This window comes from Mixophyes fleayi, chromosome 2, assembly GCF_038048845.1.
Source record: "Mixophyes fleayi isolate aMixFle1 chromosome 2, aMixFle1.hap1, whole genome shotgun sequence".
In the NCBI taxonomy this organism is placed as follows: domain Eukaryota; kingdom Metazoa; phylum Chordata; class Amphibia; order Anura; family Limnodynastidae; genus Mixophyes; species Mixophyes fleayi.
In genome coordinates this window covers 51,288,061-51,304,860 of record NC_134403.1, presented here as the reverse complement: position 1 = coordinate 51,304,860, position 16,800 = coordinate 51,288,061, and the positions used below count along the sequence as shown (strand labels likewise).

The following is a 16,800-nucleotide window of genomic DNA, read 5'->3' as shown; positions in this document are numbered from 1 at the left end:
AAATATTACAAAATTTTAAAAAATCTAGCTTGTACTGCTATTTAAAAGTCTAACTACGATCATTCACTGTTGCTGTACCCAAAAATAATAGGTACTGCTATTAAAGTACAGTCCAGTGGTACTCTCCTGTGCCGCAGATAATTTGTAAAAGCTTTGCCGAGTGTGTGTAGTTATGTATCACAGGTTTTAAGAAGAGGCACAACACTGACAACCTGTTAGAGAAACTGAGGGAAATAATCTCTCTGTGGCTCACCCCACTTAGAGTCTCCTGGGGATTCGAATAACTGCCATTTCTAGTACTACCTTCTTTCTTTCTATATTTAAAAAAACAAAAAACCTGCCATTTCTATTACTACGTTGTTTGTGCAGTCACAAAAAAGAGGAACTGCGCCCTTAACTGCTATGTTGGTTTTAGATGTCCATCCGGTGTCCGCCATCTGTGCACTGGAATTCAGACCAGTTGAGGGTTTTATTATTATATTGTGGCCCCGGTACCAAATTGGGTACCGGGGCCACTCCACTACGCAGTCCAGATACTTTTTTGATGGAATTTAGACCAGTTGAGTGTTTTTTTATATTGTGGGGACAACTCCACTACGCAGTCCAGATACTTTTTTGGTGGAATTGAGACCAGTTGAGGGTGATATATTGTGGCCCCGGTACCAAATTGGGTATCGGGACCACTCCACTATGCAGTTCAGAAAGCTACCTCGGTGAAACGTTTTGGACTAAAAACAATATTGTGAGGTGTGAGGGTGTTCAGAATAGACTGGAAATTAGTGGAAATGATTGTTATTGAATGTTATTGAGGTTAATAATAGCGTAGGAGTGAAAATAAGCCCAAAAACTTGATTTTGGAACTTTTTATGCTTTTTTCAAAATAAATCCGAATCCAAAACCTTAAATCCGAACCAAAACCTTTCGACAGGTGTTTTGCGAAACAAATACGAACCCAAAGCATCAAGCAAATCCGAACCCAAAACACAAAACACGAGACACCAAAAGTGGCCGGTGCACATCCCTAATATCTACATAGTGACACAATTTAAAAAACAAGCAATTTTTGATTAGCTAAAAAGTTCAGAGGGCCCATTCACCCTTGATAAAACACACACATGTGTAATGTATTTATTATAATAAATGCACTTTAGTAATATTAAAAAAGCTATGGTGTGTTTGCTACATTTGAGCTTAATAGTTAAGCTTCATTTTAAAAATTAGATGTCACCATGAGTTGTACTACAATACAAATTAAAGGAATCAGCGGTGAAAAGCATATGTTGTCACATGGGATTTGTTGCTAAGGTAACCACTTGCTTGAATACTTGATATACGTGTTTTCACTATGTGCATGACCCATTTTGGTTTTCAGTGGAAAAAAGAAATTACTTCAACAATGAAATTGCAAAAATCATGAAAGCTTTGATATTATGGATAACACAAATATAACCTTTACTATTCAGAATGAAAAAAATAGTTTGATTACTTGGCAAAAAGTTACTTGTAGCAATAGCCTGAGTTCTCATTTCAGATTTGTTTTATTACACAGTTTCATATATTTTATTCAGTAAAAATGGGCTCAGTTGAAGATAAAAGGTGTGTTGGGGAACAAGTGAGAACAAGTAAAACTGTTCTACAAAGGACCACTAGACATATACAGTATATTTAATATGCAGTTTATCTGTACATAAACTTGCTTTATAGCTGTTACAACAGCAGTGACACCAAAGGGTATATTTACTAGAGATGGTCACTGACCCCCGTGTTTTGGTTTTGGATTCGGTTTTGGATCTGGATTACCGTCGTGTTTTGGTTTTGCAAAACCGCCATTGCGTGTTTTGGTTTTGGTTTTGTTTTGCTATTTTGTTGGAAAATCCATGTTTTTGTGCCTAAAATAACCCAATTTAGTGCTCCAACTGTTTTAGAGATAAGTAATCTAATTGTTGAGGTAATAAATCATCCAAAAAAAACTGTTTAATTCTTCGTTGGTAGGCCTTAATTTATTCTACACACAAAACAGATTGTCTTCCTCTCCATCTATGCATATTGGCAATGCAGCCATCGTCTTTGGATGTATATTACACCCTACACTTATAGTTAAATATGTAAAGAAATGGAAAAAGACAGTTTGCTTTCTGTCTCTATAGGCCCCCCTCCACTTTTTTAAAAAAAACAAAAAATTCAGCCATTATAGACTGTACAATATTAATTGACATGGAGAAAGCCAGTTTGGTTTCTGTCTCTCTAGGCCCCCCTCCACTTGTATAAAATACTAATAAATTCAGCCATTATATACTGTACAATATAAATTGAAATGGACAAAGGCAGTTTGGTATCTGTCTGCATCAGATCCTCTCTCCACTAGGAGTAAAATAGAAAACTATTCAGCCGTTATATAATCTAGAATATAAATAGAAATTGAGAAAGGCAATTTGGTATCTGTCTGCATCATAATCATCAACATCATTAGCGCCCTCGTCGCCTACACAAATCTCCCCCTCATCCTCTTCTAATTCCAAAGTGGCATCCTCAATTTGGGTATCACCGGCTACACTCGGGCTATTAAGGCACACATCAGCAGAATGCTAACGATTAGACATCCCACTGTTGGATGGACTCTCCACAGGGATTGTTGTCATTTGTGAATCATTCTCCTCTAATGCCTCACTGTTATCTTGCAGCTCGGCTTTGACGCGTAACAGTAGTTGTGCACCAATTGTAGGCTGGGTAACTTTTTGGGATCTGCCACTAATAGCCAAAGGAGAAGGCCTCATTCTCTCTTTGCCACTGCGTGTGTAGAATGGCATGCTTGCAATTTTTTTTTTATCGTCACTTAACTTTTGCTCAGTTACACTTCTTTTTCGCTTCAATACAGTAATTTTTTTTTTGTTTTTTGTTTTTTGCACTAATTTGAAAACACTCTGTTGTTTGACATCGCCTTGGCCAGATGACGTACTGGGAACACTAACATCAGGTCTGGTGACAGAACCTGGTTGCTCATTCAGATCATATGTGGACTGCTTTGAATCCATTCTGAGCGCAAACCACTGGGGAGTGCTAAAAATTATTTAGTAGATACTGCTGACAGATATGACTTTTGACAGCCAGAAATATTAATGCAAATTAGGGAGGACACCCCAAAAGCACTGAGGAGTGCTAAAAATTATTTAGTAGATACTGCTGACAGATATGACTTTTGACAGCCAGAAATATTAATGCACAATTAGGGAGGACACCCCAAAAGCACTGAGGAGTGCTAAAAATTATTTAGTAGATACTGCTGACAGTTATGACTTTTGACAGCCAGAAATATTAATGCACAATTAGGGAGGATACCCCAAAAGCACTGAGGAGTGCTAAAATTATTTAGTAGATACTGCTGACAGATATGACTTTTGACAGCCAGAAATATTAATGCACAATTAGGGAGGACACCCCAAAAGCACTGAGGAGTGCTAAAAATTATTTAGTAGATCCTGCTGACAGATATGACTTTTGACAGCCAGAAATATTAATGCACAATTAGGGAGGACACCCCAAAAGCACTGAGGAGTGCTAAAAATTATTTAGTAGATACTGCTGACAGATATGACTTTTGACAGCCAGAAATATTAATGCACAATTAGGGAGGACACCCCAAAAGCACTGAGGAGTGCTAAAAATTATTTAGTAGATACTGCTGACAGTTATGACTTTTGACAGCCAGAAATATTAATGCACAATTAGGGAGGATACCCCAAAAGCACTGAGGAGTGCTAAAATTATTTAGTAGATACTGCTGACAGATATGACTTTTGACAGCCAGAAATATTAATGCACAATTAGGGAGGACACCCCAAAAGCACTGAGGAGTGCTAAAAATTATTTAGTAGATACTGCTGACAGATATGACTTTTGACAGCCAGAAATATTAATGCACAATTAGGGAGGACACCCCAAAAGCACTGAGGAGTGCTAAAAATTATTTAGTAGATACTGCTGACAGATATGACTTTTGACAGCCAGAAATATTAATGCACAATTAGGGAGGACACCACAAAAGCACTGAGGAGTCCTAAAAATTATTTGGTAGATACTGCTGACAGATATGACTTTTGATAGCCAGAAATATTTATGCACAATTAGCGCTGGGGAGTGCCAAATATTAAGAAAAAATAATAAACCTCTATCCTCCTCTCTGCACTAGCGATTTTGGTTAGAGCAATTGCAAGAACAATATTGTATTCTCTGTCCCTGCTCTAATCAGCCTATGACTACACCCTGCTCTCTCCCTCTGTCAAATGGCGATGGATTGCTGTGGAGGCGTGTATTTATAAAGTTGAAGTATCGCGAGAACCGAGCCCCGAGATCCGACGACGTCACGATGACGTTCGGCCTCGATTTGGATTCGGAACGGGCGGGAGAGTACCGAGCTGCTCAGCTCGGTCTCGGATACCCAAAGTTCGGGTGGGTTCGGTTCTCGGAGAACCGGACCCGCCCATCTCTAATATTTACTGAACTGCGGGTTTGCAAAAAGAGGAGATGTTGCCTACAGCAACCAATCAGATTCTAGTTATCATTTATTTAGTACATTCTACAAAAGGGCAGCTAGAATCTGATTGGTTGCTAAAGGCAACATCACCACTTAAAACCCGCAGTTTAGTAAATATACCCCAAGACTAACTATCATCCTTATGCCTCGCTCATGACCCCCTTCCACCTTTTAATCCTTTCATCTCCTCCCTTTCTCAATATCCCCCTTCATTATCCCCATTTCATCATCCCTCCCTGTAGAATTCTTCCCCCTTTCAGCAGTCCTCCCCTTGTCAGCACCCCCCCCCCCCCCCCCCCGGCCATTGCCTTCCTCCCAGGGCTGGTGAATTCTTTGTGCTCCTCCCAGGCCTCTTACCTTATCAGGTGGGATGTAGCGGGCAGCAACCTCTGCTCCTCCTCCCAGCATATCACAGATGTGGAAGAACTGCAGCTGGTAAGAAGCTGTTGATCCTATATGTCAATGGCTGGCGGAGGCATTTAAAAACACTGAGATTACGTCACTCATTCTGTGTTTTACTTCAATAGTATTTTTATTAATTTTTCAGAAATTATGGGGTACAGAAAGAAGAAAGGAATGGGGGAAGTAAGGAAAGGACCCAAAAATAAAAAGGGGAAGGATTGAAGGTTACATAGTGGGGAGGAACACCTTAAACAATTCTGCTGTTAAACCACATTGAACATATGAGGGGAGGAACCCAATAGGATCCCTTCCAATTCGTGATAGTTACACTAGTTGAATGGTCACCAGGGAACTACTAATAGGAACATTGGGGAACTTCGCTAAGTGTAGGAGATGCAGGTATTAGATCAGAGTCTATTCGATTTGGACGCGCTCCCTCTCCGTCCGTAACATACACATCCCAGCTGAACCACTTCATTATCGGGGACAAGGTGGCAGTGGAGTAGGGCATCCCCTCTGTCTCCATTTCAAAGCTGAATTGCACCTTGGCCACTACTTTCGATATCAAGGGTATCTGCGGTGACTTCCAACCTTGAGCTAAGGAGGCCCTTGCGGCAATCAGAATATGGCTAAAGACATATTTAGCATGTGCTGGAAACTGGGGGGGGTAATGCTGCAGTAACGCGACCTCCGGGGTAGGGGAGAGATTTTGTCTAGTAACCTTATTAGCTAACTGGAAGATTTGTACCCAGAACGACTGTATATGAGGACAGTTCCAGAATATATGTATCAAATCCCCTGGTATATTGCAGTAGCAAGGCTCCTTCCGGACCAGCCAAACAGAGGAGAAAGAAGAAGAAGGTATGAGTAAGTTTGAGAAAGAGTGAGGGAAAGTTGTTGAAAGAAGAGGAGGGTAAGAGGATTAGGCAGAAGGAAGTGAGAAATCAGCAGAGAAATGGTGAAACTGTAAAATAGAGGGAGTGCAACAAGAAAGTTAGAAACAGTAGTTAGGGGGCACCTAAGACACTGACTCCAATACATAATGTCACTTAAACAGAGATTTTAAAGCCCTTGCTGCACCCGCACAGAGCGCTGTCTGCTACCATGAAGAAGTTAGTAGCTTCTTACATGTAAAGCTGTCAGTTGTTGCTCCATGTCAGTGTAACGCTGGGCGTGAGGGGCTAGGCTATGATGTGAAGAGGTGTTCTGCGGTGGATTCACCTGATCACTGACATCGAGACGTCGGTAAGTCTCCTTTCTTGTCTTTTGGCCCAGGACCAAGTGAATTTATGAAGATTCACTGTGGTGCACTCGGTGGCCATCATGGTGAGCCAATCAGAGCTCACCATATCCAGTTTGACCCTTTGCACCCTTCCCCCCACAACAGCTTATATGTTGATGTTGCTTATAGAAGTAGCACCGGAGAGAAGACAACGGATCCAGCCTGCTGAAGGCGTCCGCAATCAGCAAATCAAGCCAAAATACACTGGGATCGAGAAATTGGACAGCATCTGTGCACTGAGGTCAGACTGATGGAGGCTATTTACAGGAGAGGCAGCAGGGGGATGGCACTGAGCTATCACGGTTTCTCCCTGCTGCCAAAAAAATCTTCCAAAAGCCTGCACCTGAACTAACTTACTCTCTCTTGTACATAAGGCCCGTGGATTCATTTTAGGGCACAAGGCCCGTGACACAGATAGTTAGGCATAAGGCCTGTGGTACTTTAGGGTTTATTCTCTCATTATATTGGGCACATATTTTATTGAGGCATAAAAGTCTAAGGCCACTGTTCATTTAGGCTAAAAGCCTTAACTAGGCTAAGATTCTAGGAAGGGGGACAAAGTGGTCCAAGCACTAAGCCTGTGCAGTCAAACTAGGCACTAGGCCCTCAGATCAGCCCCAGTTTATAGAGGCTGTTCAGTCCTGTTTTCCCATCAAAAATCCTAGATGGCCATTTTGAATTACATTTCCAATTAATTTCTGTCTCCTCAGTCAGGCCTCCATAAAAGGTAAGCGGAGGTGAGCCCTTGAGCACTGAATGTTTTGTTATTTATTTACTGCTGCCTGTATTGTGTGATTTATTGTATAAAATCCATAGAGTAGTCACAACTATTGATTGAAATAATTATTTCCTTTTACTGTGTTGTCTGCAATATCTGTATTGCATTATGTACCTATTATTCTGTGGGGTGTCAGGCTTAGTTAGGGTACACTACACCTAGTTTAGGTATAAATTGCGCTGCAGGGACCACATAGTCATTGTTGTAAGGGTCACTGGGCTTTGTTGTGGATTGAAGTGTCAGTAGTTAGCAGACTGTGGGTGAGTTTGTTCTGTGCTTTTTCTTACAGGTTGTGAGTTTAGAGAAGGGGCCCCTGGAGGTTCTGTGTGGGAACCTAGGGTAAGTACCCTTGTCAGTTTATTCTTGCGTGTCTTGTGCCTGTCCCTGCAGGGCATTGAAAGTCAGCGTCTACGGATAAAAGGCTCCAAATATGGCAAGTCGATGAGTAAGCCAGATTGTTGCAACCAAAACTGAGCTTTATTGTGTAATGACAGTACAGGTTATGCAGTTATACAGTCCACCAGGTGGATGGTAATATTCGCACTGTGCTAAGAACACAGTTGCAAGGTCTTCCGATGACTCTTCCAAAGATCCAGCCACTCAGTCTGCTAGCTACCCCTCTACCACAAGGTCGGGCAAGCACAATGCCTTTCTGCTTTTGGCACAAGACACTATCGGATCATGGTCACAGTCTATGCCTGGGACGGAAGCACAGTTCCTAGTCACCAATACACAAACACCCTTCAGTACCACCCAAACACAGGTTAAATTCCCTTCAATATTCCCACAGTGGTGGAGCTAATGGTGGGTGGACTTGATTAGATTAAATTGAAACTTGCAAACTACTGAGCATGAAAGAGAGAATAAAAAAAAGTAAAGACATAGGCACTTTGTGGATATATAAAAATCAATAGGAAAGGAAATTGATTTAATAAATTCCTGAAGAAATTTAATTACAATCAATAAATTAGTAGATATTGTGGAACAGGAGAGAGGGACAGAGGTTACTGGAATGACAGATTTTATTCAGAACAGAAGTTTCGTCAGGGTGAAGGAAGCGACAGGGAGAGTATTATAGAGAGGCTTGGCCAGGTGAATCACTTAGGAATACTGCTGTCTATAGACAGTGCTTACTTACTAGCTAAATCAAGAAGATAGATTAAACCAAATTCTGACACATAACAGAGAGTTTGGGGAATGTACTGCAGAGGGTCAGTACTCTGCCTGACTGGGCAAACATTGGAATTATTTCTAAACAAGAGATAGCTAAAACTGATTCAGAATAGATTTGAACATTTAAGGATTCTTAAATGCAGTAATTGGAATTGAAAGAGAAATGGCAGAATTGTGAAGTAACTGTATTTTTCATTCATGGTATGAGAAATTAGATTTCTTTTGTAACCTGAGTAACTCATATGAGTCTATGGAGTGGATTATTTAATGTTACCTTCAAGTGGGGAGTAAGCAAACAATTTATTGTTGATTTTACAGGACCTCTGCAAAACTTTGCAGTCTCTTTTTGTGATTTATTTATTTGCAAACAAATCAATATTACATTGTGCAGGTCTGCAAGTATAGTCAGTGGGAATGAAGAAATGTATGTGTCTGGATAAAATAAATCTTGGACACCTACAACATTCTGGAACATGGGTGGTTTTGTAGCAGTGCCTTTCTAGCCCCCAGTTGGTTTTAGGCAAATATGACATTTGGCCAGGCCCTCCCCGTGTCCTTTCAGATTTTTTATTTGGTCCATTTGTTTAATATATCTATTTTCTAGAAGTGTCTAGGCAGTGGGACACAACTTTCAAAAAACCTAGCAGTGGTCAGTATAACGTCACTAACCACCGGAAATCATACTTGCCCACTCTCGGAAACAAGTTTCCGGGAGAGGGGGCGTGACTGGAGGGCGGGGAGGGGGCGGGACGAGGCAAAACGTGTCATTTTGGTCCCGCCCCCCGCGAAACCGTAATTTACATCGCGGGGGCGGGGCCAAAAGGACATAATTGGCCCCCTCCTGCCCTCCAAAATGGCGTCAATCACCGAGAATCGCGTCATTTGACGCGATTCTCGGTGAAATCCAGGATGCGGGAGAAATGCCAACGAGCCCGGGAGCCCGGGAGACTGAACCGAATTTCGGGAGTCTCCCGGACATTCCGGGAGAGTTGGCAAGTATGCCGGAAATGCTTTAGTACAGCCCATTTAAGGCAGACTCTGGCACTGATCCAGTGCTGGAGTATTGGATCACTTCTTGGTCTGTCTCTGATTCCTGTCAGTGACTGCACCATTTCATTCCTTTCTATTGGACTCTGTGTTGCTGACTTGCTTGTTCCTGACCATTCTTCAGCTTCGTGATTCTGGCTCCGTTCTGATTCCTGGTTTGACCTTGACTACCCTTGGCTACCCCTATATGTCCTTGCTCCTATGTTTGGGAGGATTGTGTTAGTACAGTGTCTGGTGAGAATTCCCCCTTTGTTGACCTACAAATTATGTCATACACCAAACGTTCCATCTCTATTTGCACTTCTCTACTTGCATTTCTCCTTTTGCTTGCAAGACTTGCTCCTAGCAGATCAAATTCATCTAGGTGGTGTTATGACATCAATTGTATTGCAGACTCTATCATCTCTATCATCTTGCATGAGAGTGAATCACTTTGCTCAAGATCGAGGACCCTTTATTTCCTTCTCTCACTTGATCGCCTTGTGGCTGCGTGGGTTGATCTGTTATGTCATGGATGTCTACTGTCAGCTGGCTGGCATGCATTGTGTGCATTGGTGCTCTGCTACATCACAGATTACTGCTTCATATAAGACAGCAGGCTGTGTAATGAAAACAAAATGTAACCTAGTTAGTATAACATTACATACAGTCACCAATGTAACATGTGAACCTTCTTTCTTTTTCTGTTTCCTGCAACGGTAGCGTAATGGAAAGTTACTGCAAAAGATTTTGAAAGTCTCTGGAATTTCCCAAACTGTGGCGGTGCCATTGATGTCAAACATGGAAGAATTATGTCACCCTCAAACAGTGGATCCTATTATTACAACTATAAAGGATACTTCAGCATTATTGTAAAGGCCATAGTGGATGTCAACTATGAATTGTGGACATTGGAAAAAATGGGAAGATGTCAGATGGAGCAGAACTGTGGCTCAGTGGTTAGCACTTTTGCCTCATAGCACTGGGGTCATGAGTTCAATTCCCAACCATGGCCTTATCTGTGTGGAGTTTGTATGTTCTCCCCGTGTTTGCTTGGGTTTCCTCCGGGTGCTCCGGTTTCCTCCCACACTCCAAAAACATACTGGTAGGTTAATTGGCTGCTATAAAAAATTGTCACTAGTCTCTCTCTCTCTCTGTCTGTCTGTGTGTGTGCATGTTAGGAAATTTAGACTGTAAGCTCCAATGGGGCAGGGACTGATGTGAGTGAGTTCTCTGGACAGCGCTATATAAATAAATGATGATGATGATGATGGAGGCATATTGGAGAAGACTCCTTTCCATGAGAAACTTTAAAAACAATTAACTTAATTTGCCAACACGAAGTGACACGAAATATGGACTAAATTTTGTATTTGTAGCTTATGAAGAGTTTGCGTTTACACAGTAATGTATTAAAACTGTATCCATAAAGAAATCTGTCAACAGAAAGAAGGGATCTTTTTTTTATTAATACAGTATTTTTTATTGAGATTTTATGGTACATCATATAAATAACATATCAAACATCTTATCTAATTAACACCTATAACATATATTTATATTATTATATATTATTTTATTATTATATTTATTTATTTTAATTATATATTATTATATTATTATATATATATATTTTAATATTTGATCACTTTTATTAATTGCACTTCATGTCAAATCTATTTGAAGCTGCACAGGGCTGAGAGTTAACTAACCATCCTGTCATTACCCAAACCCACCATATCCACCCTGATGAGGGTGGATAACATAACTTGATTCATACCAGTGGTGCCATATCTTATGGCACCACCAGGGCCGGATTAACCCGAGGTCTAACTGGACTATAGCCCAGGGGCCTCGGGCATCCAGGGGGCCCTTCAAACTCCTCAGCAGCATTATTGATCGGTCGGGGGCGGGGGCGCCCCCGGCCCGATCAATGCTGCTGAGTACTGTCAGTGCAGTCCTCCGTCCCGGCGCGCTGTAGTCTGCTTACTGAGGATATCTCGCGAGAGTTCAACTCTCGCGAGATCTCCTCAGTAAGGAGCTTACAGCGCGCCGGGATGGAGGACTGCACTGACAGGTAAGTGCTTGGGGGGGTCCTCGCGGGGGGCGGCGGACGGCTCACATTGGGGGCCTCACGGGGAATGGAGGGCCCCTTAGCCCAGGGGCCTCCATTCCTTAATCCGGCCCTGGGCACCACTGATATGTATAAAAAAATGTAGGATTTTTTGGCGGCCTAAATCTTGTTCAGTTCTTTTTTAAATATAGTCCTAAGGTCCTGTATCTTCCCCTTTGCCCACTCTACAGTTGCTCCGGGGTAAATTAGAAGACACACTTTCACAACATCGTCCAAAGCTGCACTCCTCTTCTGCTTGTTTTGAGTATTCTTTGGATTTTGTTTTGCACAAGCAGGTATCGGATCTGTAGGCCTTGATGAACCCCCTCATGGGCGCTACATTTATGTCTGATGCCATGGCAAATTATTTTCTAAGAAAAAATAAACAATATATATTGTCAGATTCCATACACAAAAAAAAGTAAAGAAAAAGTGGTAAACATGTAAATGCAATTGAAAGACATTAAAAGAGCCAAGCGAATGAGCCCAAGGGAAATTGAGGTGATGGTGAGAATGCTGGACCTGCATGACTACGACTGTCAGCGAAAGTCCGAAAAGCGAAAATACTGAAACGTTAATCACCAAAAAGAAGTGATTATGCAGATCAGAGATAAACTTGGGGGAAAAAATGACAAAATTCAAAATCCAAAAACGGTAGTTCAACTTAAAAAATAAAGAGCAAAGAAGGCTTATGAGAATCCGAAAGAACTTTAAAAAAAGTGAGTATTAAAAGTGGTTATTAAAAATGTTTCAAACTAGTTAGTAAATGGTGTTAATAATTAATACATTAACAATTAGTATGATTAGTAAAAGTTTGGCATCTATTTACAGAAAGAAGAATGCACAATGAATTGTGCAGCGTATCAAGTGAAAAAGTTAAAATGGAAGATGCTGTAGCGACTATAAAAGAAGTCACAGAGATAAGCATAAAGTGATTTCAAGCAGTGTCCATGGTGAGCAAATGATAGTAGTCCCTCTGGTAAAACCGATGTTCTGTTCTGTTTCTTCGTTAAACATAACTAAAATAATTTTTCCTTTCCTCATATAGACACCATCGTCATATCTGATGAAAGCTCAGAAGGAGAGAAGGATGCAACAAGCACTAATATTAATAGTACTTTTGGTGATGGGAAAGGTGTGGTCAAGAAGATGGAAAAGCTCAACGAATATTTGAAAGAATTGAGGACAAACATCAGTGATGTTAAGAAGAAGTTCCACAAACTGGAGAAAATTACCTGCTTGTTAAAATATATGAGAGTAATGTTAGAGTGCAGCAGCTAGGGCAAACATTAAATATGTTCGTAGATTAAGACGTTCTGCTATATATTTATTTTTACATCCATTTCAGTGGATAGTGTTTTAAAAATAAAAATAAATGCTATTGAAGTACAGTGAAAACCAATTAACATGTCCGATACACATGTATGGTCATTGGGAGACATACAGGGTGGATGCAGGTGAAAAATTATCTAAGATGACATATGCAATAAACATCTATGCAATACACAGCTCTGTTCATTTGGTCCAGACAGGACGGACACAGGTGTCTAATTATCTAAGGGGACATATGCAATACACATCTATACAATACACAGCTCTGTTCATTTGGTCCTGACAGGATAGACACATGTAACTATGCAAGGAGACATATGCAATACACATCTATATAAATTGCTAGCTACTCACCCATTACTGTAAGAAAGTTTATACTCATGGGGGTTTCACTGGCTCTAATATGTACAATCAATATACATATAGCTGGACACATGTCACATCAGGAAATTAAATGATACTTGTGTATACACCTGCATACAGTAAGACATAAATGTCATATGTAAAACAGGATTAATATTGCTTCTCATTAAAAGCACATTATTCCCATTTGACTGACGTTTAGACTGTGGACCACGTGGGTGAGGTAGAGACAACATCAGAAATTTAAATATACATGCCCAGAAATGAGTCACTGCTTGAGGAACTATCAGCAGTTGGTCGAGTAATCGGTCGTGATTTTATACACACTGCAGGATCAGAAAGCAGTTGGAACGAGATTTATAGTTCTGCTGAACAATCAAATAAAGCGACGATCGGTACTTTGGTATAACTGTCGTTCATTGTGCAAATATACACACTAATGCACTATCAAGCGAATTGGTCATTTATTGGGGGTTTGGCCCGAAAATTGGCTGTAAAACCTGTAGTGTGTACCCAGCCTAAGTCAGTTAGTAGCTTCCTTTGCCAGAAGAAAGATCATGATGTGGTTGGGCTTAGAAGCTAGCTATCTGAATTTACAATTACTATCTTCAATTTGGGCCTGCCAAAACAACAAGTAACTGTAATGATTTCTGGAAATAAATTGTATAGCTAGTGTTCTAGGCAATATGCTCCAATGACTGGTGGGTGCACAAGGTTTAAAAAAAAAAGAGATGTGTAAAATCGGGGGCACACCGGACTGTTCAATTAATTAAAAAGTGCTATTTTTATTTATATTTGTTAAAATATATTGTCCTATCCTGGCTCATGAGGAGCAGCGAAATAAAAAAGAGAAAAACAATAGTGCCATATCCTCATTTCCACAGTCACATTCGTACAGTGATTTGTTATTAATCTCCTATCATGAAGGATAAGAAATTATGTATGAATGTGACTGTGTAAATGAACATGTTTATCATACGCTAGTTGCCAATACACATAGCATCACGTGTATTGAACCTGCTGCACATGTAATTATATGGAGAATGTGACATCCCAGACTTTGGTACTATAGATCCTCATAATATAATTGAGTGTGGAATGTGATGTTATGATAAGGAATACTGAATATTCTAATCACACAATTTTTAAACACATAAACTGAATTGCACAGTTACAATGCAAGGAGGGAAGTATTATTTATACTCTGCAGGTGCAGAGAATTGATCTGGTATACAACCACACTGTACATCAAGAGTGGATTGATTAAATAATCAGTATAAGACAATTATTATTATTATTATTATTATTATTATTATTATTATTATTATTATTATTAATAATAATAAAAAACCTTTGGGTGACAATTTAAGTAACATATTATATATTATAATTTCAGTGAGCTTTATTATAACACATTTGTAAAAATTACTGCATTATACAGTAAACACTGAAAAGCAGCACTACACTGCTATTTTAAATCATTGCAGATCATTCTGCAATTTTTGTTTCACATATACACCTTAAATATATCCCATATATATCCCATCACTAATAAACACTATTGTTTTTCTCTTTTTATTTCACTGCTCCTCATGAGCCAGGATAAGACCAATATATTTTAATGACTAGCAATAAAAATTGGAATATTTTAAACATTCTGGAGTGCCCCAATTTACACATCTCTAGTCTCTTGTTCTCTAAATATATGTCTTATGTGTTTAGGAGCACCCTTCAGGATACGATACATATAGACACCCTGACCTCCTATTACTTGGATTAATGTAGGGTTGTACTTATGAATAACACCTAGGGCTAAATGTATCAATATGCGGGTTCAAACACCCGCGTGTTCAGCCTCTTCCGCAATTAAATTTCAAGCGGCGCTGCATTGTAAAGGGTTAACTTCCCTTTACAATGCAGCGCCGCTTGAAATTTAATCGCGGAAGAGGCTGAACACGCGGGTGTTGAAGAACCCGCATATTGATACATTTACCCCCTAGTGCGGTTCAACTAACTGTCCTTTTCAAAAACTGGAGCAACTTTGTCTAGGGCTCAAGTGAGTGTGCTGCTGAAAAGAGAGATAGACCACCCCGATCACAGCTGGGTAGACCACCCCGATCACAGCTGGGTAGCTGTAGGAGAGGAGGAAATTTAGTGAAGCTGAGAAGTGAATCAGCATAACTTCATAGAAAAATGCCACCATGGGGCAGATTCAATATGGATGTGAGGTGCCGCTGAAAATTGTCTCAATAATTAGATGCACCAATTCCAGATATTACTATAAGAAATCTCTGCTCATTTTGGGTGGACATTTCTGTAAAAACTGTTCCAGAGATGCAGAGGCGCACATAGGGGGGAGGGGTTTCTGGGTCTCCAGAAACCCCTCCCCTCCGCTAACTAAGTGCCCTACATAGCGGCGCTGTACTATACAGCAGGTGGTGCTGTATTGCATACAGCACCGCCGTGGACGCTTCTTTGACAGCGCCGCGGCTTCTGTATAGTACAGAGCTGCCCGCATATGGGCAGCAGCTCTCTCTCTGTTTTTTTTTTTTTGGGGTGTGCGTGCGCCCCTGAGAACGTGTGTCTCTGGAACAGTTGTGCGGCACCTCATTCCAAAGTGAATCTGTCCCCATACACATTAAAGGTTAATCCTTATTATTTTGTAAATAATAAATAAAGGATGAATAAATGTTTCCACTCCAGAGAATTAATAATCAGTGTAATACTCTAAGTGCCTCATACTGTCCCTTTACAATACATTAGACTTGAGCGAACTGTGGCTCTCCGAGTGTTGTGGAAACTAAAAACCCCAGGGACTAGGTATGCTGAGACTTGTAGTTCCACAACAGCAAGAGTGCCACAAGTGGCCTAAACCTGTAACAAGTGCACAAAGGAAGGAAATATCTGTCGGGTACCACAATCGCCATAGTAACCACAGCATTCTGGTTGTCATGGTAACCGGCCGCGTCACAGCCCAATGCCGTTCTCCTATTGGTCCCCTAGAGCGAGCTCTCGAGAAGAATCCAGAACACGGAAGCGGAAGTGGCACGTGTAGCCGGCGAGTGATGAGAGAAGCTGCAGCTTCTGGAATCTTCTACAGGAGTTATATGAAGCGGAGCCGCCTCCTCCCCTCACACTCCATCCGCCAGTCTGATCGTCGCTAGTTATCACCATGTCGGTAGTCGGCTTCGACCTCGGTTTCCAGAACTGTCATGTTGCCATCGCCAGGGCTGGTGGTATCGAGACCGTCGCCAATGAGTTCAGTGACAGGTGCACCCCGTGAGTAGTTATTATCCCGTCTGTTAGACATCTGTCAGATAGATTGAGCTATAGGTCTGTTCTTTATAATCCCCAGAATGTGCAGTGTGCATTATAATATTAGATGACCAGAGCTGTTATATCATTGCCTAACAAGTAGTATTACAGTATTGTCTGATGAGTAATGTTAAAATGCAATTTTGCTGGGAAGGAACAATACAGAATTGGATGGCAAGTAATATTACAATATTGTCTGACAAGTATTGAGTTCTGATATTTCCATTGTTGTGCCCACTTGGGTATTAATGTTGATGAATCACTATTCTAGGACAATTCCTGGATCTAGCGCAGATATTTTTCTCTCTTCTCTCTCTCTCTCTCTCTCTCTCTTTCTCTCTTCTCTTCTCTCTTTCTCTCTTTCTTCTCTTCTCTCTCTCTTTCTCTCTCTGTCCCCTCTCTCTCTCCTCTCTCTGTCCCCTCTCTCTCTCCTCTCTCTGTCCCCTCTCTGTCCCCTCTCTCTCTCCTCTCTCTGTCCCCTCTCA

The 16,800-nt window shown here is 40.8% G+C and overlaps 1 protein-coding gene across 1 annotated transcript in view; it reads left to right on the top strand.

Annotated features, from left to right (window-relative positions):
• The first annotated feature begins 16,036 nt into the window (after nt 1-16,036).
• Nucleotides 16,037-16,800, top strand: part of HSPH1 (heat shock protein family H (Hsp110) member 1) — a 21,118-nt gene continuing 20,354 nt past the window's right edge. The window contains exon 1 of the mRNA XM_075198955.1: nt 16,037-16,279. Within this exon, the coding sequence (XP_075055056.1) occupies nt 16,173-16,279 (107 nt within the window). The 5' untranslated portion in view covers nt 16,037-16,172. The remainder of the gene's footprint in view (nt 16,280-16,800) is intronic.